This window comes from Elephas maximus, chromosome 7 (genome assembly GCF_024166365.1).
Source record: "Elephas maximus indicus isolate mEleMax1 chromosome 7, mEleMax1 primary haplotype, whole genome shotgun sequence".
In the NCBI taxonomy this organism is placed as follows: Eukaryota; Metazoa; Chordata; class Mammalia; order Proboscidea; family Elephantidae; genus Elephas; species Elephas maximus.
The window spans coordinates 8,495,440-8,518,914 of NC_064825.1; the positions used below are offsets into that span (position 1 = coordinate 8,495,440).

The 23,475-nt window shown below is 39.5% G+C and overlaps 1 protein-coding gene and 1 long non-coding RNA gene across 7 annotated transcripts in view; one reads left to right on the top strand and one right to left on the bottom strand.

The window, feature by feature from the left end:
* The window catches only part of ARHGAP20 (Rho GTPase activating protein 20), a 151,792-nt gene that overhangs the window by 89,697 nt on the left and 38,620 nt on the right, over positions 1–23,475 (top strand). For all 5 annotated transcript variants that reach the window (XM_049889334.1, XM_049889331.1, XM_049889336.1 and 2 more), the window contains exon 4: positions 9,128–9,277. In XM_049889334.1, the coding sequence (XP_049745291.1) occupies positions 9,128–9,277 (150 nt within the window). The remainder of the gene's footprint in view (positions 1–9,127; positions 9,278–23,475) is intronic.
* On the bottom strand, positions 1,334–22,136 carry LOC126078687 (uncharacterized). Of its 2 annotated transcripts, XR_007518133.1 has the most exons (4): positions 20,720–22,136; positions 13,439–13,532; positions 11,594–11,725; positions 1,334–5,987 (listed from the first exon to the last, which is right to left on the bottom strand). It is a non-coding gene; the product is annotated as an uncharacterized LOC126078687 (long non-coding RNA). The 2 variants fall into 2 exon arrangements; XR_007518132.1 differs by lacking the exon at positions 1,334–5,987 and having other exon boundaries at positions 8,747–11,725.

A 23,475-nucleotide genomic window follows, 5' to 3' on the forward strand; every position in this document is an offset into this window, starting at 1 on the left:
ATGGTATGTGTTAGATAAGGGTAGTCAGGGGGAAAAAAATCACTGGAGGATGAAAAGCAACCAGCCACTCAAGACAGTGGGAAGATATGCATTCTAGACAGAGGGAACAGCAGGTATAAAAGTAAGGATAAAAGCTCAGTCCTTTGTAGGAGTAAAAGCAGGCCTATATAAGTGGAGTATAGTGAGCAGGAAGAGAGTGATGTAAGACGAGATTGGAGAAATAGACAAGGTCAGGTCATCAGAACCTTTGTAGAACGTGTTAGCTACCTATTGCTGCGTAACAAATTACTCCAAAATATAACAGCTGAAAAATCACAAACATCGCACACAGTTTCTTCAGATCAGGAATCTGGGAGTGGCTTAGCTGGGTGGTTCTGGCTTAAAGGCTCTCCTGAAATTGCAGTCGTACTGTTGGCTGGAGTTGCACTCATCTCAAGGCTCAAATGGAGCTGGAGAATTCACGTCTAAGTTCACTCATGGGGACGCTGACAGGCCTCAGTTCTTTGCTGGCTGTTGGTCAAAGGCTTTACTTCCTCTCCGTATGGGTCTGCTCATAACATGGTAGCTTGCTTCCTTTAGAGCAAAAGATCCAGGAGAGCGAGAGAGTGCTCAAAATTGATGCTGCAACCTTTCTAACCTAATTTTAGAATAGCACACCATCATTTCTGGCATATGCTATTGGCCACACAGACTGTCTTTGGTACGGTGTGGAAGGGAGGCTATACAAGAATGTGAATGCCAGGAAATGGGGATGATTGGGGGCCATCTTGGAGGCTGGGTACCACAAAGGCTATGATAAGGAGTTTGAATTTTATTCTGAAGTGTTTAATTAGGGGAGTGGCATAATCTGGTTCATATTTCTTAAATATCATTCAGGCTGGTGATAGATAATGGATTGGAAGGTAGGTAAGAGTAGAAGCAGGGAGACTAGTTAGGAGGCTATTGCAGTAGTCCTGATGAGAGATAATTAAGGGTTTCATCTAGAGAAATAGCAGCTAAATGAAAGATACAGACATATTTGGAATATACTTTGGAGATAATTAAAAGGATCACTTTCCCCTCAACACCAAATACCAGTACTATTAGCACTCAGCCTAGAATATGATGATGTATTGCTCCATCACCATTCTCATTATTTATGAAACATCACAAAAGATAAAGAGTATTTTAACAACCCAGATCTCGTCAAAGATATTTTTATTCACTAAAGAATGCAAAACACTTTTTTCCTACCCCCCTCACTCTCATTGCATTTATGCCATATCATAGGTAAGACATGGCAGGGCTAAGTAGTAATTTGTAAAAACACTAATCTGCTAAAAACAAAGCTCCAGGAATTGACGGAATAAACAACTGTTTGTTGTAACAAACAGTTACAATACTGGATGCTTTCACTTATCTATATCAAGAAATCTGGAAGACAGCTACCTGGCCAATGACTGGAAGAGATCCATATTTTTTCCCATTCCAAAGAAAGATGATCAAGTGAAATGTAGAAATTATTGAACAATATCATTAATAGTCACATGCTAGCAAAATTCTGTTGAAAGTAATTTAAAAACAACTGCAGCTGTGCATTGACAGGAAACTGCCAGAAGTTCAAGCTGGAATGAGGGATATCCTTGCTGTTGTCAGATTGATCTTGGCCAAAAGCAGAGAATACCGGAAAGATGATTACCTGCGTTTTATCAAGTATGTGAAGGCATTTGACTGTGTGGGTCATAACAAATTATGAATAACATTATGAAGAATGGGAATTCCAGAATACTTAATTGTGCTTATGTGGAATCTGTACATGGATCAAGAGGCAGCCCTTCCAACAGAACCAGCAGATACTGCATGGTTCAGAATTGGAAAAAGTGTGCTACAGGGTTGTATTCTTTCACCTTATTTATTCAGTCTGTATGCTCAACAAATATTCTGAGAAGTGAAAATATACGAAAAAGAACAGAGCACAGGATTGGAGGAAGACTCATTAACAACCTGTCATATACAGATGACACAACCTTGCTGACCAGAAATGAAGACACCTTGAAGCACTTACTGATTACACCTGAACATAAAGAAAATTAAAATCCTCACAACTGGACTGATAAGCAAAATCCTGTTAAATGGAGAAAATAATTGAAGTTGTCAAGGATTTCATTCTCCTTGGACCAACAAATCAGTGTCCATGGAAGCGGCAGTCAGAAAATCAAATGACATATTGCATTGGGTAAATCTGCTGCAAACAACCTCTTTAAAGTTTTAAAAAGCAATGATGTCACTTTGATGACTAAGGTAGGTATTTCCAGAGCCCCACACACATATGACACATGTACAGTGAAAAAGGAAGACAGAAGAAAAATTGATATGTTCAAACTGCACTGGCAAAGAATAATTGAATATACTATGGACTGCCAAAAAAACAAACGAATCAGTCTTTGAAGAAATACAGCCAGAATGTTCCTTAGAAGCGAGGATGGCAAGACCTCGACTAGCCTACTTTGGACATGTCATCAGGAAAGATCAATCACTAGAAAATGGCATCATGTTTGGTAAAGGATAGCATCAACAAAAATGAGGGGAACCCTCAATGAGATGGATTGGCACAATAGCCTCAACAGTGGACTCAAATATACCAGTGATAATAAAGATGACACAGGACAGGACATTCCATTCTGTTACACATAAGGCCACCATGAGTCAGGGCCAACTCGATGGCAGCTAACGACACATTTAATCTGAGTGATATTAATAGAAACCATTTATTGGGATCTTGTTATGTGTTACTTATTATTCTAAATATTTGATTGAACCCATTAAAACTGTTCTATGAGTAGTATTTTCCTCATTTTACTGAAGAAATTGATACTGGAAGACGTTGGCTCCCCCAAGATCACAAAGGTAGTAATTAGTTGGGCCCACGTGTGAACCTTGGCCTGTCTTATTTCAAAGTCTATGCTTTTACCCAATATGTCGTTCCTTTGTCTATTACCTAATACTTTCTTTTCTTCTGAATCTCATAGATTCCTCAGCCTTTTAGTTTCTGTTTGATCATTTAAATTAGTCTTTCCTTTGTGATAAGTAAAAGGCTCTAACTAAATATTTATTTAATGAGAAATGGCATAGAATCTTGTTATTAGTTGCTATTAACTCTGCTCTGTCTTATAGTGACCCCACATACAGCAGAACGAAACATTGCCCAGTTCTCTGCCATCTTCACAATCATTGGCATGCTTGAGTCTGTTGTTGTAGCCACTGTGTATTTTGAGTGCCTTCCAACCTAGGGGGTCATCTTCCAGGATTGTATTGGATAATATTCTGTTGTGGTCCATAGGATTTTCATTGCCAAGCTTTCAGAAATAGATTCCTAGGCCTTTCTTCTTAGCCTGTCTTAGTCTGGAACCACAACTGAAACCAGTCCACCGTGGGTAACCCTGCTGGTATTTGAGATACTGGTGGTATAGCTTCTAGCATCGCAGCAGCACTCAGGCTACACTACGACACAGTGGCAGATGGGTGGTGGATAGAATGCTTAGTAAACTGCATATTCAAAAAAAAAATTAGAACCAAAGATAAAAAAAAGTTTCAGAATGTGTATTGAATACAGGTAATGCCTACAAATATCCACAACAATAGACTCAAACATACCAATCATCATGAAGATGGCTCAGGACCAGGCAACATTTTTTTCCATTGTACACAAGGTTACCATGAGTAGGAGCTGACTCGGTGTCAGCTAACAACAATAAAAAATAACAATGCCTACACATATAGTTTTGGAAGTGAGTGTGATGTTATGAGGAGCAGAGAAAAAAAGTCTCCATCTAAACCTTTCCAGTAGCTCCATTTGAAGCTCTATGTGGAGGCTGTTAATAGAGAAACAAACCATTATTTTTAAAAAAATGTAGATGAGTTATCATTCTGGGTTCACTGGGCTTGGTATTACAATAACCAAAACACCCATTGCCATCGAGTTGATTCCAATTTACAGTGACCCTATAGGATGGAGTACAACTGCCCCATAGGGCTTCCAAGGCTGTGTAATCTTTACCAAAGCAGACTGCCTTATCTTTCTCCGGCAGAGCAGCTGGTGAGTTCTAACCGCCAATTTTTGGGGTAGAAGCTGAGCGCTTAACCAGTGTACCACCAAGGCTCATTTGGTATTACAATAGGAGATCACAAATGTCTCATTTAATTTTCCTAGCAGTGTCCCGAGACAGAAGTTGTTTCGGATATTAAAACTGAGGTCAGGGAGGTTTGTCCAAAGTCATATACTAGAAAATGGCAGAGCTGAGATTGAATCCAGGCCTTCATTCCAAAGGCTGACTTCTTTCTCCTGTACCACATTGTACTCATTAGATACATAGCTTTGTGCTTAGCCTATAGGTAAGTAAACAACAAAAACTTAATAACACGTTTTCTGCACTTTAGGACCTTGCAGACTATTTATTTGTAACATACATTAAGTTCTTAGGAAGAGCTGTGTCTTCCTTCACCTGTTTTGAATTTTTTCTTAGCAATTATGATAATGTTTTGAGTAGAAAACCTTTGTTTTCTTACCTAAAGTCATTTATTGTTCGGAATACCGTTCGCCTCTAAGTGGTGCACGAATCTTTTCCACGTAGCGCTTTTGAGATAACTCTTCATGCCCACTAAAGTGTTTTTATGAAGTGAAAAGATCTATATCAATCAATGTAATGCTGTTCTTATTTAAGAGATCTACTTCATGAAAGATTATTTTAAGTACTAAGTATACATCCATTGGAGCCTTGGTGACGCAGTGGTTAAGAGCTCGGCTGCTAACCAGACAGTCAGCAGTTCAAATCTACCAGCTGCTCCTTAGAAACTCTATGGAAGCAGTTCTCTTCCATCCTGTTGGGTTGCTATGAGTTGGAATCGACTTGAAGGCAACAGGGTATACATCCATTAGGAATATTAAAAAGTGTGAGTGATCTGACTTAATTTGGGGGAGCAAAAATCCAACACTTTTGAGATAGAGCATTGATATTGAAGAGATAATCATTATTACTAAATCCTGTCAACTTGCAAAAATTTTCCCCACAGTTTTTCAGGAATTTGCTCACTTGATCATTCTTATAGCAAATATTTGGATATATTAACAGATCCTTCTTAATATGAAAGAACTTAATTTTTGTTTTTCCAAAATGAACAACCACCAAGGAGAAACAGTACCAAACATACATCTTCCCTATCACTTCTCACCTTTGGATGGAGGATTGGGTTGTACCCTGGATCACTTAATTTGTTGAAATAATCTGGTATTAAGTCTTTCTAGTTAGCCACAGGGCACAACGGGAGACCATAGGTTTCAGATTTCTTCAGCTCATCTTCAGACTCCAGATGGAAACTACTTGCAGTCCTTAGGTTGATACTACAGAAATTAATTCAAGTGGGATAAATAATTTACCTGCTACCACATGGAGCCCTGGTGGTGTAGTGGTTAAGCATTTGGTTGCTAACCAAAAGTTTGGCAGTTCGAATCCACCAGCCACTCTTTGAAAACCCAGTGGAGCTGTTCTACTCTGTCCTATAGGGTCACTATGAGTTGGAACTGGCTCAGTGGTAATGGTTTTTGCTACCACATATTTATTTAGTGTGTGAAATAATAGAGATGGTTTTTAAATGCCTCTTTTTGTTGGCTAAGGTATTATATTTGCTCTAGTTTGTGCTGGATTTTGATAATGTTCGCTAAAAATTGTTTTGAGTTTACTCTCATTCTCTTCCATACTATCTTAGAACAAGTACTAATCCCACATGGCACCTCAGGGACTACTGTTGATATTCATTAGAAAAACTAAATCAGTTATTTTCCCAATAAAATTTTCATTTTTAAGACAGAATCTCTTTTATAAATATTAAAGTACTTAGAAGTTACTGCCTTCTGTTTTAGACATAGAACAACCATTTGGAATTTACTGAAAGAAAGTGACTATACTTACCCCACCCACTCTTAAGTCACAGCTATTCTCATATTTTATTTTCTAAAGAAAGAGAGAAATAATAATGAGTTCGATTTAGGTTAAAAAGATGAAGACGCGCAAAGGTCTGGTTACTAATTCATAATCAGAATTACTAGCAGATACTTACAGAATATCCCATGAGCTCTACCTTAAAACATTTCATTAAACATTTCCATCTTAAAATGGGGGAAATCTGCCTAGAATCCTGTATATTCCACAGTTCCCACTGGGTGTTCTTTCCATTATAAACACTGAAGGAGAGGAAAGCAAAGAAGTACATTTGTCACCTTAAGAAATTTGTAGTAAGAGACTATATTGTAGAAATAAATAGGTTTTTTTTTCTTTCCAGCCACTTTACATTAGATTCATATTTTTCAGTTTCTATTGGAATAATCTAATAGTCTTTATTGGAATAATCTAATAGTCTAATACTGTTGGAGATTGAGAGTGAAAAACCTAGAGAAACACAATAAGAAAGACCAGAATTGCTGGCCTGACGGAGACTGGAGAAACCCTGAGAGTGTGGCCCCTGGACACCCTTTCAGCTCAGTAATGAGGTCACTCCTGAGGTTTACCTTTCAGCCAAAGACTGGAGAGGCCCATGGAACAAAATAAGACTGAAGGGGCTCACCAGCCTTGGGGCAGGGACTGGAAGGCAGGAGGGAACAGGAAAGCTGGTAATAGGGAACCCAGGGTTGAGAAGAGAGTGTTGACATGTTATGGGGTTGTTAACCAGTGTCGTAGAATAATGTGTGCTGTTTGATGAGAAACTAGTTTGTTTTGTAAACCTTCATCTAAAGTGCAATTAAAAAAAAAGAAATCTAGAAACAAGTTTTGACCACACGACAATCCATTTTAATATAAAATTTTATTGGAATACTTGTTTTAAATGTTCATGAGCTTTCTCCCCCTACCTCCATAATAAATAGACCAGCCCCATCGGAAAGCCTTGTAGCTCTGGAAAGCTGGATGGAAAGATACTTCCATCCAGATGCTTTTTAAGAATGGCAGTATTTATGGGCTTTTTACAAAGGAGTAGTGGTTAAAAGTATAAGCTCAGAATTGAAGACTGCCCAAGTTCAGATCCTGGCTCTGCTACTTTAGTTGTTTGACATTCACAAAGTTCCTTAATCTCTCTAAGACTCAGTTTCCTTGTCTGAAAGTAGAGATAGTATCTTCCTCATACAGTTGTTTTACAAATAATATGTGTAAAGTGTTTAGAATAGTGACTGGCTCATGGCAACTTCTCAGTAAATATTAGCCATATTACTATAAAAAAAATTTTAGGAGAATGGAAATTATTGTTTGGACTTTTAGACTGCTCCTTAGTTTTGGTATCAGGGAATGAGTAATCTTGGCATTTTATTGATCTAGGGAGAGGGTAGTATTGGAATGACGTTTTTTCCGGGTCAGTGCATGTCAAAACTAGCAAATGTGCACTTTCTTCCAAAAAGTTATATAATTTTAGTTTTATATTACCTAAATAGTTGCTAGAGGGAGCCCTGGTGGTGCAGTGATTAAGCACTCAGCTGCTAACTGAAGGGTCAGTGGTTCGAACCCACCAGCTACTCTGGGGGAGAAAGATGTGGCAGTCTGCTTCCTTAAAGATTTGCCTTGAAAACCCTGTGGGGCAGTTCTACTCTGTCCTTTAGGGCCACTATGAATAGGAATGAACTTGATGGCAGTGAGTTCATGGGGTAAATAGTTACCATCTAGAAATAAAACTTTATCTGTAATTGAACCTGTTTCACAAAAAAAAAAAAGAGTAAAGATTCATAGCCAAACCAAAAAACCAAACCCATTGCTGTCGAGTCGATTCTAACTCATAGCTACCCTATAGGACAGAGTAGAGTTGCCCCATAGGGTTTCCAGGGAGCTCCTAGTGATTCGAACTGCTGACCTTTTGGTTAGCAGCATAGCTCTTAACCATTACGCCACCAGGGTTTCCAGATTCATAGCAATTGTGTGAAAAATATTGAAATAAAATACAGAAAGAAGCCATTGTGTCACAAGGCACTTTTCTCTTATGCTTAAATTCAGTGGGCCCTACGGGAAGCATAAATGGGGCTTGGAGTCTAGATTATCCTTCAGGTATAGTTCCGTAAAATCCTTTTTCATTTCACAAATCCCGTTAAGGAGTTTTAGCTTTAAATGTTCCATGAATCAGAGGCATTTTAGGGACATTTCCACATGAGGTATCTTTGATTTCATTTTAGCTTTTAGTGTTTCCACACATGGTGCTGAATGATAGGAAGCACCCCAAGATCCCCTAGGCATTCTCTTTATCCTCTCCAGTGTCTTAGAACTAAGTCCCAAGTCTAGCATGAGCATTAAATCGGGTCAAGAGATTTGGTGGTTTCCAGATCAGAAGCCTGAGGGGGATTAGGTAGAAATTGTTAAAAAGTAATTTCACTGCTGACATAAAGTAGATCACCTTTTGAGTCCCCAGAGGTCAATGTTAAGTGTGTGAGCCCAACTTAAAATATAATATTTTCTGGCCTCATTTTTTTTTTTTTTCAACTTTGAATCCTGTTTTTAGGCTATGGTTTTTCCATTTCAGCCAGAATATAAGCCAAAATGGTATGAACAAAATTTCTAGAGAGGAAGTTTAAAATAACCTCTGCTTCTAAAGGCTAGAAAATCTTGTAATCACTCAGTTGAAAATGTATTATAAATTCCACTAAATAATTCCAGGTTATGTTACCTAGTCCATCTCTCTTAAAATAGAAACCTTACAGATATTTTAATAAATTATGTATTTTTGATATTTTGTTCAGCTACTCAAATGTTTTTGGAAGTAAGCAACTTATAAAATAAATTTTTTATAACAGCAATAAACTCAAAGTTGCATTTTTAATCTAAATTCGCTGCTCAACATACAGAAAGATAAAGTAGCCCATTTATGGCTGTTTGCTGCCATAAATGCACACGTAAGGACTAACTCACCAAATGTTTCCAGGGCTTACTTGGTCCAAGGTTAACTTGGCAAACAAAAGCCTACCATGTTGCAATTTACTGTGCTAGGCACTAAAGATAAAAACAATGAATAAGACATTCTTATTCCCTGATTAATGAAAACGTTCCTTCTATCACAAGCACAGAAGTTCCCATAACACTTAAACAAGATAACAAGAGGTCTTGCTTGTTTTTTATCTTTCTAGATATAACAACAGCTTTAAGATTAAAAACAAAATAAAGTTAAGTGACATGTGGACAGCAAGCTGTGTGGAGGAAGTGGGAGAAGGCAACACCAACGCCGTGAAATCCTTTGTCTTGGGCTGGCCCACCGTGAACTTTGTGGCCACTTTCAGGTAAGAACCAAAGCTGCTCCTGTATTTACATCAAAGCCTGTTGCTGTGGAGTCGATTCAGACTCATAGCAACCCTATAGGACAGAGTGGGACTGCCCCGTAGGGTTTCTGAGGAGCGGCTGGTGAATTCGAACTGCCGACCTTTTGGTTAGCAGCCGAGCTCTTAACCACTGTGCCACCAGTGTTCCCTTTTCATGAGTTAGCTACTGTGAAATATATGATCAACTGTATAATTTCTAGGATAGACAGAAAAATTTAATCAAATTTTATTCTCCTAGTTTTTTAAAGGAAAACATTTTATTTAGATTGTGTACTACGTCATCTTTTGACAGACATCTCCAGTAAGACACTTGTATGCCTTAACGTTTCCCCCAAAGAGCTTTTTATTAAAATATGTGCAAATGATGGAGTCATTTACCTTGATTTGATCAGCTGATTTTTAAAGGGGTAATACTAGGACACGTGGGGGAAAGGGGCCTCAGGAGATATGGAAGGGGGATGAAGTGGTAGAGCTCTAAAATTCCCTCTTCCAACATCTCTTCCTTAATGCCCAGATATTTGATTTACATATTGAGCTTTCCAGTCTCACCAGTCTTTTGAAACTACTGGAATAGACCTTCACAGAAGCAAATTGTGTAAAATAGTCCAAGCACGTTGGAATAATCAATTAGTACTCCAAAATTTTCTAAACAAATCGCTTTTAATTATAGTATAGAAATAAAATTAATATCATGAAATACTGGGTAGCCTAAATTGTATATCAGTTTCCAATTTGGTATTGTGGGACGAAGAGCTTGATTTGGCCTTTTGTCTCTGGTTCCTAAAAATAACCTTTGAAATTTGCCAACAATCAAGGTGCCTTTTGTTTTCTTAAATAGCCAGATAACACTTAAACACGTGCAAGCTTTAGGAAGCAGGTAGGGTGGGAAATGATAGAATCAGTCATGCATCTTCAGTGATTCAGTCAGTCATTGACTGCATTGGGGGCCCAATCACTGACACTTCAGTGAGCCAATAAAAACCCCGAATGTGGATGTTTGGGAGCTTCCTGGATTGGCAAGAATATCCATGCACAGGAGAGGGTGGCATGGGGACAGTGGAAGCTTTGTGCCAGGACCTCACTCCCAACCTTGCCTGATGTGTCTCTTCACTTATATCCTTTCTGGTTATAATAAATGGGTAACCGTAAGTATAGGCAGTCTCCATGAGTTTTGTGAGTCACTCTAGCAAATCAAACCCACCAGGGCAGTGAGAGTCAGCAGAGAGGCTGGTTTTTGGCTGTTTGCCGGGGCTGGAAGGACACAGTCTTAACTGGTGAAGACCCAGCTCTGGACAATAGAGTCAGAGGAAAAATGACACAGAAGTGACCGGTATCATGATTAATGGAGAAGTGGGAAAGTGGAGATATGATTTATTTTCGCATTTTGGGAATCTGCCTTATGTTGATAATTATTAGTACAAATATCTGTAGAGATGTGGCAAGCAAAAGAAAATTTATGATTTCAAAGAGTGAAAATTAGTTTTCCAAGACTCATGCTGGAATGAGATTGGAGGATGTGCGAATACAGAATAGTTGTCCTTTTACGCTGAAAATGCTTGGTTAGTACTTTTCAGTTCAGAGCAATCATACCAAGACTCGAATCTGTGATGGTGAACAACTGCACCCCAGTCCAGTTACTTGTTTTGCACTTGAAGAGTGTGTTCATCACATGCACACGATGCTTTTCTCTCTGCTCCTCTTCCTCCACTCCCACCAAACTCCTCAGGCATCGTCCTAAAGCTGGATCATACACTGCTGGCCCACCAAAATATGTCCAAGTTTATGTGGAAGAAACGTGTCTGTATCATCTGAATATCTGTTTTTCCATGGCAGATTTCTCTGCAGATTGCCATTTCCTATGCTTAATCTCCTTGGAGTTACAGGTGAAAGGAAGCACTTTCAAGTGAGGGGTGAGATTACATGACATTTTTTAAGGTTTTAGTCGAGGCACTTCCATGAAGCCTTTTTTCTTTTTCTTTTTAATAGAGAGGGGGAAATGTGGAAACAAGTCCTACAAGACAAGCCCCAGAAAGACAGGAGACAGGGGAAATGAGGCAGAAAAAATTGTTTAAAGAAATAATGGTTTGAAAACTTCCTAAGTTCATTGAACCCTGAACAGGATAAATATGAAGAAAACTACATGTAGTAGTGTCATACACCAACTGCTGAAAACCAAAGATAAAGAGAAAAACAACACATTACCTATAGGAAAACAACACTTTGTAACACTATAGACTCGAATAGGGGGCATTAGTGGTTCAGTGGTAGATCTCTCACCTTCCGTGCAGGAGACCTGAGCTCGTTTCCAGCGCACCTCATGTGTAGCCAACACCCATCTTGCACTGGAGGCTTGTGTGTTGCTCTGATGCTGACTGGACAGGTTCAGTGGAGTTTCCAGACTAAGACAGACTAGAAAGAAAGTCCTGGTGATCTACTTTGGAAAACAGCCAGTGAAAACCTTATATGTCCCAACAGTCTGGTCCACAACCAATCACATGGATGTCGCGGTTCCAGCGTCATTCCATTCTGTTGTTCAAGGAGGGGCCATTAGTTGGGGGCCAACTTGACAGCAGCTAATAATAACAACAGGCTTTCCTCAGAAATTATGGAGGCTACTAGACAGTGGAACAACATCTAAAATATTGAATGAAAAAACCTTACAAGCCAAAATACTATATCCAGCAAAAATTCCCTTTAAAAATGTAGGTGAGGAGGTGGGACCAAGATGGCTGACTAGGCAGAAGCTTCCGCTGAACCCTCTTGCAACAAAGACTCAAAAAAACAAGTGAATCGATTGCGTACATGACAATCTACGAACCCTGACCATCAAACACAGAACTAAGGAGTTGACCTGAGTAACAGGGGAGTGAGAAACCGCGCGCTGAGGTAGCGACAGTTTTGGAGACCAGCAGGCTGCGCCCCAGCCCTGAGCCATCAGGGGAGAGAGAATCCGCGTACTGAAGCAGCGGGCAGTCCCGGAGACTGGTGTACCGCGCCCCCAGCCCTGAGCCCTCAGGGGAGCGAGAAGCCGCGTGCTGAAGCAGCGGCTGGTCCCAGAGGCCAGTGTGCCACACCCCAACCCTGAGCCCCCGGGGGAGTGAGAATCCGCGCGCTGAGGCACCAACCGGTTCTGGAGCCCAGCAAGCATCTCCCCAGACCTGAACCCTTGTGGAGCCTTGGGTCCAGAGCCATGGGGATGATCGTCGCTTCTGGAGACAGGGCAAGCAGGGATGTAGCCCTAACCCCCTAAGGCAATCTCAGCAGGGACACAGCCAGCACACACAGGCTGCACACCTCTCTGGAATCTCAGATAAAACAGTACACACCAAACAAGATAAGTGATTTTGTCTATTTTACCGAGCTACTCTCTCCTATCTATCTGATCCATCCCCCTCCCTGCCCCAGCTGGCTTCATTAATATTGGAATTCCCTGGGCCAGAGAGCAAAGTACTCTGGGGGGGGGGGGTTCCTAACCCATTCTCCTGGCCTGGAAAAGCAGCAGGTAACAATCAGGGGGAAGATCCTTTCCTGATTCTCTAAACCAGAATAACAGCACAGAACCAGCTCCATCCAGGCACAAGAGATCCACGGTCTTTGACTTTCACCCTTACATGGAACCAGGTGGGTATTTTAATGCAAAGGCAATTCTTTTAGAGATCTGACTGTAATTGTTGTAGCTGAGCAGTAGAAAGGCAAGTTTTGGAGGCCTGATACTGCCCTACCTATTAAACAGAGCCCTCACTGATGCACAGCAGGGAACTGAGGGCTGAGGCTCCATCCACACCACCTAGCCACCTGCTAAAGGGGTCTGAGGATAGTGACGCCTACCAGTCTTTAGAGGTACAAGCATTGGATGCCTAAGTTACAGCCGCAGAGCCCACCCACCAGAGCGCGCTACAGAACATAGATGCTCCTTCCTCACTAGCACTTGGGGGAAGGCTGTCAGCACCCTGCCCTCCTTGGACCGTGACCCTCTGCTGCTACTAGAAACTGGTTTATACAACCATCACCACTACTCCTCTAAGATAGTGAGAGCCTAAACCACACACTAGGTGACCCACTATCAGGACACCTGAGCTGATTCTATTCAAGAATAGTGAATGGACTCATAGGCTCATATACCTGGTGACAGCTCAAACCAGCTGGTAACAGGACACAAGTGATTCAAAGGCTTCATCAATCAAGTTAGCACAATCTAGTAGCCCATCTGGGTGTACTGAAACAAAACAAAACAAGAAGATAAGACTCAGTGAGCAGATATAAAATCATTACAATATCTTATAGATGGCTCGGAGACAGCAGTCGATATCAAATCACATAAAGAAGCAGACCATGATTGCTTCTACAAACCCCCAAAGCAAAGAATCAAAATCTTTCCCAGATGAAGATACATTCCTGGAATTGCCAGATGTAGAATATAAAAAACTAATATACAGAATACTTCAGGACATCAGGGATGACCTCAGAAATGAAAAAAGGCAATCTACAGAAAAAGCCAAGGAACACATTGATAAAGCAGTTGAAGAAATCAAAAAGATTATTCAAGAACATAGGGAAAAATTTAATAAGCTTCAAGAATCCATAGAGGGACAGCATTCAGAAATTCAAAAGATTAACAATAAAATCACAGAATTAGACAACTCATTAGGAAGTCAGGAGCAGAATCGAGGAATTGGAATGTGGAGTTGGAGAGACGGAGGATAAGGCAATTGACACGAATATATTTGAAGAAAAATCAGATAAAAGAATTGAAAAAAATGAAGAAACCCTAAAAACCATGTGGCACTCTATCAAGAAGAATAACTTGCATGTGATTGGAGCTCCTTAACAGGGAGGGGTAACAGAAAATACAGAGAGAATAGTTGAAGATCTGTTGGCAGCAAACTTCCCTGACATCATGAAAGATGAAAGGATATCTATCCAAGATGCTCATCGAACCCCATACAAGATAGATCCCAAAAGAAAATCACCAAAACATATCATCATCAAACTTGCCGAAACCAAAGATAAAGAGAAAATTTTAAAAGCAGCCAGAGAAAAACAAAAAGTCACCTACAAAGGAGAATCAATAACAATAAGTTTGGACTACTGAGCAGAAATCATGCAGGCAAGAAGGCAATGGGATGACATATATAGAGCACTGAAGGAGAAAAACTCCCAGCCAAGAATCATGTATCCAGCAAAACTCTCTCTCAAATAATGAAGGTGAAATTAAGACATTTACAGATAAATACAAGCTTAGAGAATTTGCAAAAACCAAACCAAAGCTACAAGAATTACTAAAGGAAATTCTTTGGTCAGAAAAGCAATAATATCAAATACCAACACAACACAGGGTCACAAAACAGAACATCCTGATACCAACTCAGATAGGGAAATCACAAAAACAAAATAAGAATAATTTTTAAAAATGCTCAAAACAGGGAATCATTGATGTCATTATGTAAAAGATTACAAGAATCAAAAAAGAGGGACTAAATACAGGAAGCATAGATCATCCATATGGAGAGGAAACTAAGGCGATATAGGACGATACAAGATAGGTTTTTACTTAGAAAAATAGGGGTAAATATTAAGGTAACCACAAAGAGGTCTAACAATTCCATACTTCAAAATAAAAACCAAGATAAACATAACAACTCAGCAAAAATAAATTCAACTACTATGAAAATGAGGAACATAGAATTTACAAAGAAAAACTTCTCAGCACAAAAAAGTAAGTGGAAAAATGAATTTGTCAACAACACACAAAATAAGGCATCAAAATGACACCACTAAACACATAAAAAAAAAACTATAATTACACTGAATGTAAATGGACTAAATGAACCAATAAAGAGACAGGGAGTTGCAGATTGGATAAAAAAAACACGATCCATCTATATGCTGCCTACAAAAGACACACCTTAGTCTTAGAGACACAAACAAACTAAAACTCAAAGGATGGAAAAAATACATCAAGCAAACAACAATCAAAAAAGAGCAGGAGTGGCAATATTAATTTCTGACAAAATAGACTTTAAAGTTAAATCCACCACAAAGGATAAAGGACACTACGTAATGATTAAAGGGATGATTTACCAGGAGGATATAACCATATTAAATATTTATGCACCCAATAATAGGGCTGAAAGGTAAATAAAACAAACTCTATCAGCATTGAAAAGTGAGTTAGACACCTCCACAATTATAGTAGGAGACTTCAACACACCACTTTCAATGAAGGACAGGACATCCATTAAGAAGCTCAGTAAACACACGAAAGACCTAATTGCTACAATCAACCAACTAGAACTCATAGACTTATACAGAACACTCCACCCAACAGCAACCAAATATACTTTCTTTTCTAGTGCACATGGAACATTCTCTAGAATAGACCACAGATTAGATTATAAAGCAAGCCTTTGCAAAATCCAAAATATCGAAATATTACAAAGCATCTTCTCAGACCATAAGGCCATAAGAGTGGAAATCAATAACAGAAAAAACAGCAAAAAGAAATCAAATACTTGGAAACTGAAAAATACCCTGCTCAAAAAAGAGTGGTTATAGAAGACATTAAGGAGGGAATAAAGAAATTCATAGAATGCAATGAGACTGAAAACACTTCTCATCAGCACCTTTGGGACACAGCAAAAGCAGTGTTCAGAGGTCAATTTATATCGATAAATGCACACAAACAAAAAGAAGAAAGAGCCAAAATCAAGGAACTGTCCCTACAACTTGAACAAATAGAAAGAGAACAACAAAAGAAACCATCAGACACCAGAAGAAAACAAATAAAAATTAGAGCAGAATTAAATGAGTTAGAGAACAGAAAAACAATTGAAAGAGGTAACGAGGCCAAAAGCTGGTTTTTTGAAAAAATTAACAAAATTGATAACCCATTGGCCAGACTGACTAAAGAAATACAGGAAAGGAAACAACTCAAATAAGAAATGAGATGGGCCATATCACAACAGACTCAACTGAAATTAAAAGAATCATATCAGATTACTACAAAAAATTGTACTCTTAACAAATTTGAAAACCGAGAAGAAATGGATGAATTCCTAGAAACACACTACCTATCTAAACTAACACAAACAGAGGTAGAACAACTAAACAGACCCATAACAAAAAAAGAGATTGAAAAGGTAATCAAAAACTCCCAACAAAAAAAAACCCTGGTCCTGACGGCTTCACTGCAGAGTTCTACCAAACTTTCAGAGAAGAGTTAACACCACTACTACTAAAGGTATTTCAAAGCACAGAAAAGGATAGAATACTCCCTAACTCATTCTGTGAAGCCAGCATATCCCTGAGACCAAAACCAGCTAAAGACAGCACAAAAAAAGAAAATTACAGACCTATTTCCCTCATGAACATAGATGCAAAAATCCTCAACAAAATTCTAGCCAATAGAATTCAACAACATATCAAAAAAATCATCCACCATGACCAAGTGGGATTCATACCAGGTATGCAAGGATGGTTCAGTATTAGAAAAACAATGTAATCCGCCATATAAATAAAACCAAAGACAAGAACCACATGATTTTATCAATTGATGCAGAAAAGGCATTTGACAAAGTCCAACAACCCATTCATGATAAAAACTCTCAACAAAATAGGAATAGAAGGAAAATTTCTCAACATAATAAAGGGTGTTTATACAAATCCAGCAGCCAACATCATCCCTAATGGAGAGATTCTGAAAGCATTTCCCTTGAGAACGAGAATCAGACAAGGGTGCCCCCTATCACTACTCTTATTCAACATTGTGCTGGAGGTCCTAGCCAGAGCAGTTAGTCTAGATAAAGAAATAAAGAGCGTCCAGATTGGTAAGGAAGTTAAAGTATCTCTGTTTGCAGATGACATGATCTTACACACAGAAAGCCCTAAAGACTCCTCAAAAACACTACTGAAACTAATAGAAGAGTTCAGCAGAGTATCAGGTTACAAGATAAACACAAAAATCAGTTGGATTCCTCTACACCAACAAAAAGAGCATTGAAGAGGAAATCGCCAAAATCAATACCATTCACAGTTGCCCCCAAGAAGATAAAATACTTAGGAACAAATCTAATCAGACACGTAAAAGACCTATATAAACAAAACTACAATTTTTTTTTTTTTTACAAGGTACTCTGCAAGAAACCAAAAGGGACCTACATAAGTGGAAAAACATAACTTGCTCATGGATAGGAAGATTTAACATTGTAAAAATGTCTATGTTACCAAAAGCCATCTATATTTACAATGCAATTCCAGTCCAAATTCCAATGACATTTTTTAATGAGATGGAGAAACAAATCACCAACTTCATATAAAAGGGAAAGAAGCCCCGGATAAGTAAAGCATTACTGAAAAAGAAGAACAAAGTAGGATACCTCACTCTACCTGATTTTGGATCCTATTATACTGCCACAGTAGTCAAAACAGCCTGGTACTGGTACAACAACAGATACATGGCCCAATGGAACATAATTGAGAATCTAGACATACATCCATGCACATATGAGCAGCTGATATTTGACAAAGGCCCAATGTCAGTTCACTGGGGAAAAGATAATCTTTTTAACAAGTGGTGCTGGCATAACTGGATATTCATCTGCAAAAAAAATGAAACAAGACCCATACCTCACACCATGCACAAAAACGAACTCAAAATGGATCAAAGACCTAAACATAAAGTCTAAACTGATAAAGATTATGGAAGAAAAAATAGGGGCAACGTTAGGAGCCCTAATACAAGGCATAAACAGAATACAAAACGTTACTAAAAATGCCGAAGAGAAACCAGATAACTGGGAGCTCCTAAAAATCAAACACCTATGCTCATCCAAAGAATTCACCAAAAGAGTAAAAAGACTACCTACAGACTGGGAAAAAGTTTTCAGCTATGACATCTCCGACCGGCACCTGATCTCTAAAATCTACATGATTCTGCTAAAACTCAACCACAAAAAGACAAAAGACCCAATTAAAAAAATGGGCAAAGGATATGAACAGGCACTTCACTGAAGAAGACATCCAGGTAGCTAACAGATAAATGAGGAAATGCTCTCGATCATTAGCCATTAGAGAAATGCAAATCAAAACTACAATGAGATTCCATCTCACTCCAACAAGGCTGGCATTAATCCAAAAAACACGTAATAATAAATGTTGGAAGGGTTGTGGAGAGGTTGGAACCCTTACACACTGCTGGTGGGAATGTAAAATGGTACAACCGCTTTGGAAATCGATTTGGCACTTCCTTAAAAAACTAGAAATAGAATTACCATACGATCCAGCAATACCACTCCTTGGAATATGTCCTAGAGAAATAAGAGTCTTTACACGAACAGATATATGCACACCCATGTTCACTGCAGCACTGTTTACAATAGCAAAAAGATGGAAGCAACCAAAGTGCCCATCAACGGATGAATGGGTAAACTGGTTATTCACACAATGGAATACTACACGTCGATAAAGAACAATGTTGAATCCATGAAACATTTCATAACATGGAGAAATCTGGAAGACATTATGCTGAGTGAAATCAGTCAATTGCAAAAGGACAAATATTGTATAAGACCACTATTAAAAGAACTGGAGAAACACTTTAAGCAGAGAAGAAAATACTCTTTGAAGGTTTCAAGAGGGGGGAGGGCGGGAGGGAGGGAGAGGGGTATTCACTAATCAGACAGTAGATAAGTTTCATTTTAGGTGAAGGGAAAGATGATACACAATAAAGGAGAGGTCGACACAAATGGACTAAACCAAAAACAAAGAAGTTATCTTAAAAAACTGAACACTTCAAAGGCCAGCATAGCGGGGGGCGGAGGGGAGGTTTGAGGACCATGGTTTCAGGGGATATCTAAGTCAATTGGCATAAGAAAAGCTATTAAGAAAACATTCTACATCCCACTTGGGAGAGTGGTGTCTGCAGTCTTAAACGCTAACAAGCAGCCATCTAAGATGCATCAGTGGGTCTCAACCCATCTGGAATAAGGAATAATGAAGGACACCAAAGGCACAAAATAATTGTGAGCCTAAGAGACAAAAAGGACCACGTAAACCAGAGACTACATCAGCCTGAGACCAGAAGAGCTAGGTGGTGCCTGGCCACAACCGATGACAGCCCTGACAGGGAACTCAACTCCTGAGGGAGCAGGAGAGCAGTGGGATGCAGACCCCAAATTCTCATAGAAAGACCAGACTTAATGGTCAAACTAGGACTGGAGGGACCCTGGAGGCCATGGACCCCAGACCTTCTATTACCCCAGGGCAGGAACCATCCCCAAAGCCAACTCTTCAGGCAGGGATTGGACTGGAATAGGGGATGGAAAATGAGACTGGTGAAGAACAAGCTTCTTGGATCAAGTCAATACATGAGACTATGCTGGCATCTCCTGTCGGGAGGGGAGATGAGAGGGCAGAGGGGGCCAGAAGCTACCCAAATGGATACAAGGAGAGACAGTGGAGGGAAGTACTGTGCTATCTCATCAGAGGGAGAGCAATTAGGAGTGTATAGCAAGGTGTATGTAAATTTTTATATGAGAGACTGACCTGATTTGTAAACTTTCACTTAAAGCACAATAAAAAAAAAAAAAAGGTGAAATAATTTTTTTTTTTAAACTGTAAGATTTCATTGCCAGCAGACCTGAACTGCAAATAATGCTAAAGGAAGTTTTTCAGGCTGAAACGAAATGATATCAAAGGGAAATTTAGATCTTTAGGAATGGATAAAAATCATTGGAAATGGTATATACCTGGATAAATATTAATGAGATCTATTTGGGTTCTGGGATCTCATGATGAGTTTAAAATGTCATCAAGCTTAACAACTCAAGTAGCAGTCTCTCCCATCCGGTCGCTATAATATCTATAAGCCAAAAAAACCCCAAAACAAACCCATTGTTGTCAAGTCAATTCTGACTCATAGTGACCCTATAGTACAGAGTAGAACTGCCCCATAGGGTTTCCAAGGAGCACCTGGTGGATTTGAACCACCAAGCTTTTGGTTACCAGCTGTAGCTATTAACCACTACGCCACCATGGTTTCCGTAACACCTGTAAGGAAGCATAAAAATAAAAACTAGCTTTGAAATCTCAGACTGACAAAACACTGTCACAGTATATGAGGAATTCCCGATCGATTCAGATTGGGGGAAGAGCAAACAATAAATGTGACCTTTCAATGCTTTACCTTGACAAGCAGGTAGATGATTACATCTCAAAAAAAAAAAAAAAAGCTACAAGGAATTTCCTCTCTCTGCCACTCCATGTACACTGATTGACAAACCTAGGATGTATGTCTACCAGAAAAACCAGAAGAATAGGCAAAATACCTTGAAGTACCCAGTATGAATCTTAGCCTACAAACTCAGGTATGCAAGAACTTTATTTATAGATCAAATTAAAACTCACCTTAAGCCCCCATCTCGCCAGGCTGGTAGGAAACCTAATTTTTTTCTTTACTAGAAACCTGTATTTTCTTGCGGCAGAATGAGAACGCAGGAAACTTCTGTGTTGCCTCCAAAACAGACAAAAGGTTTCTGACCTTCACTCTGTTGTGGTTACTGCTGACATTTTCTTTTTCTATATCCAGAGTTGCCCGTTTATGTAGAGAGTCTCCACTTCCATGTGACATGTGGAGTCCGGATATTTTTGCTGATAGAAAAGCTTTGGTGCTGAAGACACAGCCTCCCTATTTGCTCTTTACAACAATCATTTCTCCTGGGTTCTTTCTGCTTCCTTTGTTGTGGTGCCACTGAGTCGGTTCCAGCTCCCAGCAACCCTGTGTACAACAACACAGAACCCTGCCCAGTCCTGTGCCACCCTCGCAGTTGTGGCTGTGTTTGAGCTCCTTGCTGCAACCACTGTGTCTGTCCGTCTCACTGAGGGTCTTCCTCTTTCTTGCTAACCCTCTCCCAAACATGATGTCCTTCTCCAGAGACTGGCCCCTCCTGATAACGTGTCCAGGGTGTGTGAGATGAAGTCTAGCCATCCTCCTTCCAAGGAGCATCCGGGTGCATTTTTTCCAAGACAGATTAGTTCATTCTTCTGGCCGTCCATCATAGTCACTGTTCTTCACCGTAATTCAAGTGCATCCATTCTTCAGTCTCATTCATTGTCCAGCTTTCACATGCATACGAGGCAGTTGGAAATACCATGGCTTGGGGTCAGGGAAACCTTAGCCGTCAAAGGGACATTTTTGCTTTTGAACGCGTTGAAGAGGCCTGTGGATGCAGTTTCGCCCGATGCGTTGCCCTTTGACTTCCTGACGCTGCTTGCGCGGCTGCTGACTGTGGATCCCAGTAAATGAAAGCCTTGACAGCTTCGATCTCTTCTCCGTTTATCGTGATGTTGCTCATTGGTCCGGTTGGGAGGATTTCTGTTTTCTGTATGTTGAGGTGTAATCCATACCGAAGGCTGTGATCTTCGATCTTCATCAGGAAGTGCTTCAGGTCCTCTTCACTTTCAGCAGCAAGGCTGTGTCATCTGCATAACGCAGGTTGTCAGTGAGTCTTCCTCCAATCCTGATGCCCCGTTCTTCTTCATAGAGTCCAATTTCTCAGATAATTTGCTCAGCAGACAGGTTGAATAGGTATGGTGAAAGGACACAACCCTGATGCACACCTTTCCTGACTTTAAACCACGCAGTATCCCCTTGTTGTGTTCAAATGATTGCCTCTTGGTCTATGTACAGGTTCTGCTTCCTAAAAAACCCATTGCCCTTGAGTCGATTCTGACTCATAGCGACCCTATAGAGTCGCTATGAGTCTACTTCCTTAAGGGCACCTCAATTGAACGACAGGGTTCCCTGCTCAATCTCAGGGCTGACAAACCTACATCCTTTCCCAAATTTGAGAGTGTGTTCTCATCTACCTTTCCCTTTTTTTTTTTTGTCTCTACAATACTCTGCTTTCTCCTCTCCTACATTTTATTGTTATTTTTTTTTTAATGGGCCTAGGTGTTTCTGAGATAGCCACTGACTTTGGAGTACTTATGTTTTTAGTCATGTAAAATGCCTGAGATTAAGAATTACTAAGGAAAGAGTAGTCCTGGATTCTTGCGTAGAGCAGGGGAAAGAGAAAAATACAAGATCTCACACAAATCAGTCTCAGTAACTTAACCTGACCTACTTTATAATTTGTTTCTTTCTAAAGTAATGTATGCTGCATATTCCAATGATGGAACACTACACAGCAATGAGAATGAACGATCTAAAATTGCATGCAGTGATATGGATAAATCTCAAACATAATATCGAATGAAAGAAGCCAGACACAGAGTAGTAGAGACTGTATGGTTCTATTTATGTAAAGTTTTTTTATTTTTTTTACCCATAACAAGCAAAAACTGCCCTGTGCTGTTAAAAGTCAGGATAATGGGCTCTAGTGCCTGAAAAGGAGCACAAGGATACCTTCAAAGGTGCTATTTTATTTCATTACCTGGGCACCATCTACATAGGTATGTTCGATTTGTGAAAATTCTTTGAGCTGTACGCTGCCTTTTACAGTTTTCTGTACATACACATAAAACCCCGCTGCCATCAAGTCAATTTCTACTCATAGCGACCCTATAGGATAGAGTAGAACTGCCCCATGTGGTTTCCAAGGAGCACATGGTGGTTTTGAACTGATGACCTTTTGGTTATCAGCCGTAGCTCTTAACCACTAAGCCATATAAGTAAGATATGTATTTAACAATTTAACAATACAAATTTAAAAAAAAAATACTAAGTGTTTAAATGTTCTTTGCTTTGAAAAACATTTTAATGGATCTGAAGAAATTTGTTTTTTAATTTGACTTTATTATGGTAAAATATAACAAAAAATGCCATTTTAACCATCTTTAAGTGTACAATTCAGTGACATTAATTATAGTCACTGTTGTGTAACCATCATCACAGCCTATTTCCACAAGTTTTCCATCGTCCCAAATGGAAACTCAGTGCGCCTGAAGCCGTAACTCCCATCTCACTCTTCCTCCAGCCCCTGGTGGCTACTAATAAACTTTGTCTCAGTGCCTTTGCTGATTCTAGGTATTTGTATATAAATGGGCTCGTACAGTATTTGTCCTTTTGTGTCTGACTTACTTCATGTAGCATAATATTTTCAAGGTTCATCTATGTCATGCATGTATCAGAACTTTGTTTCTCTTTATGGCCGAATAGAAAT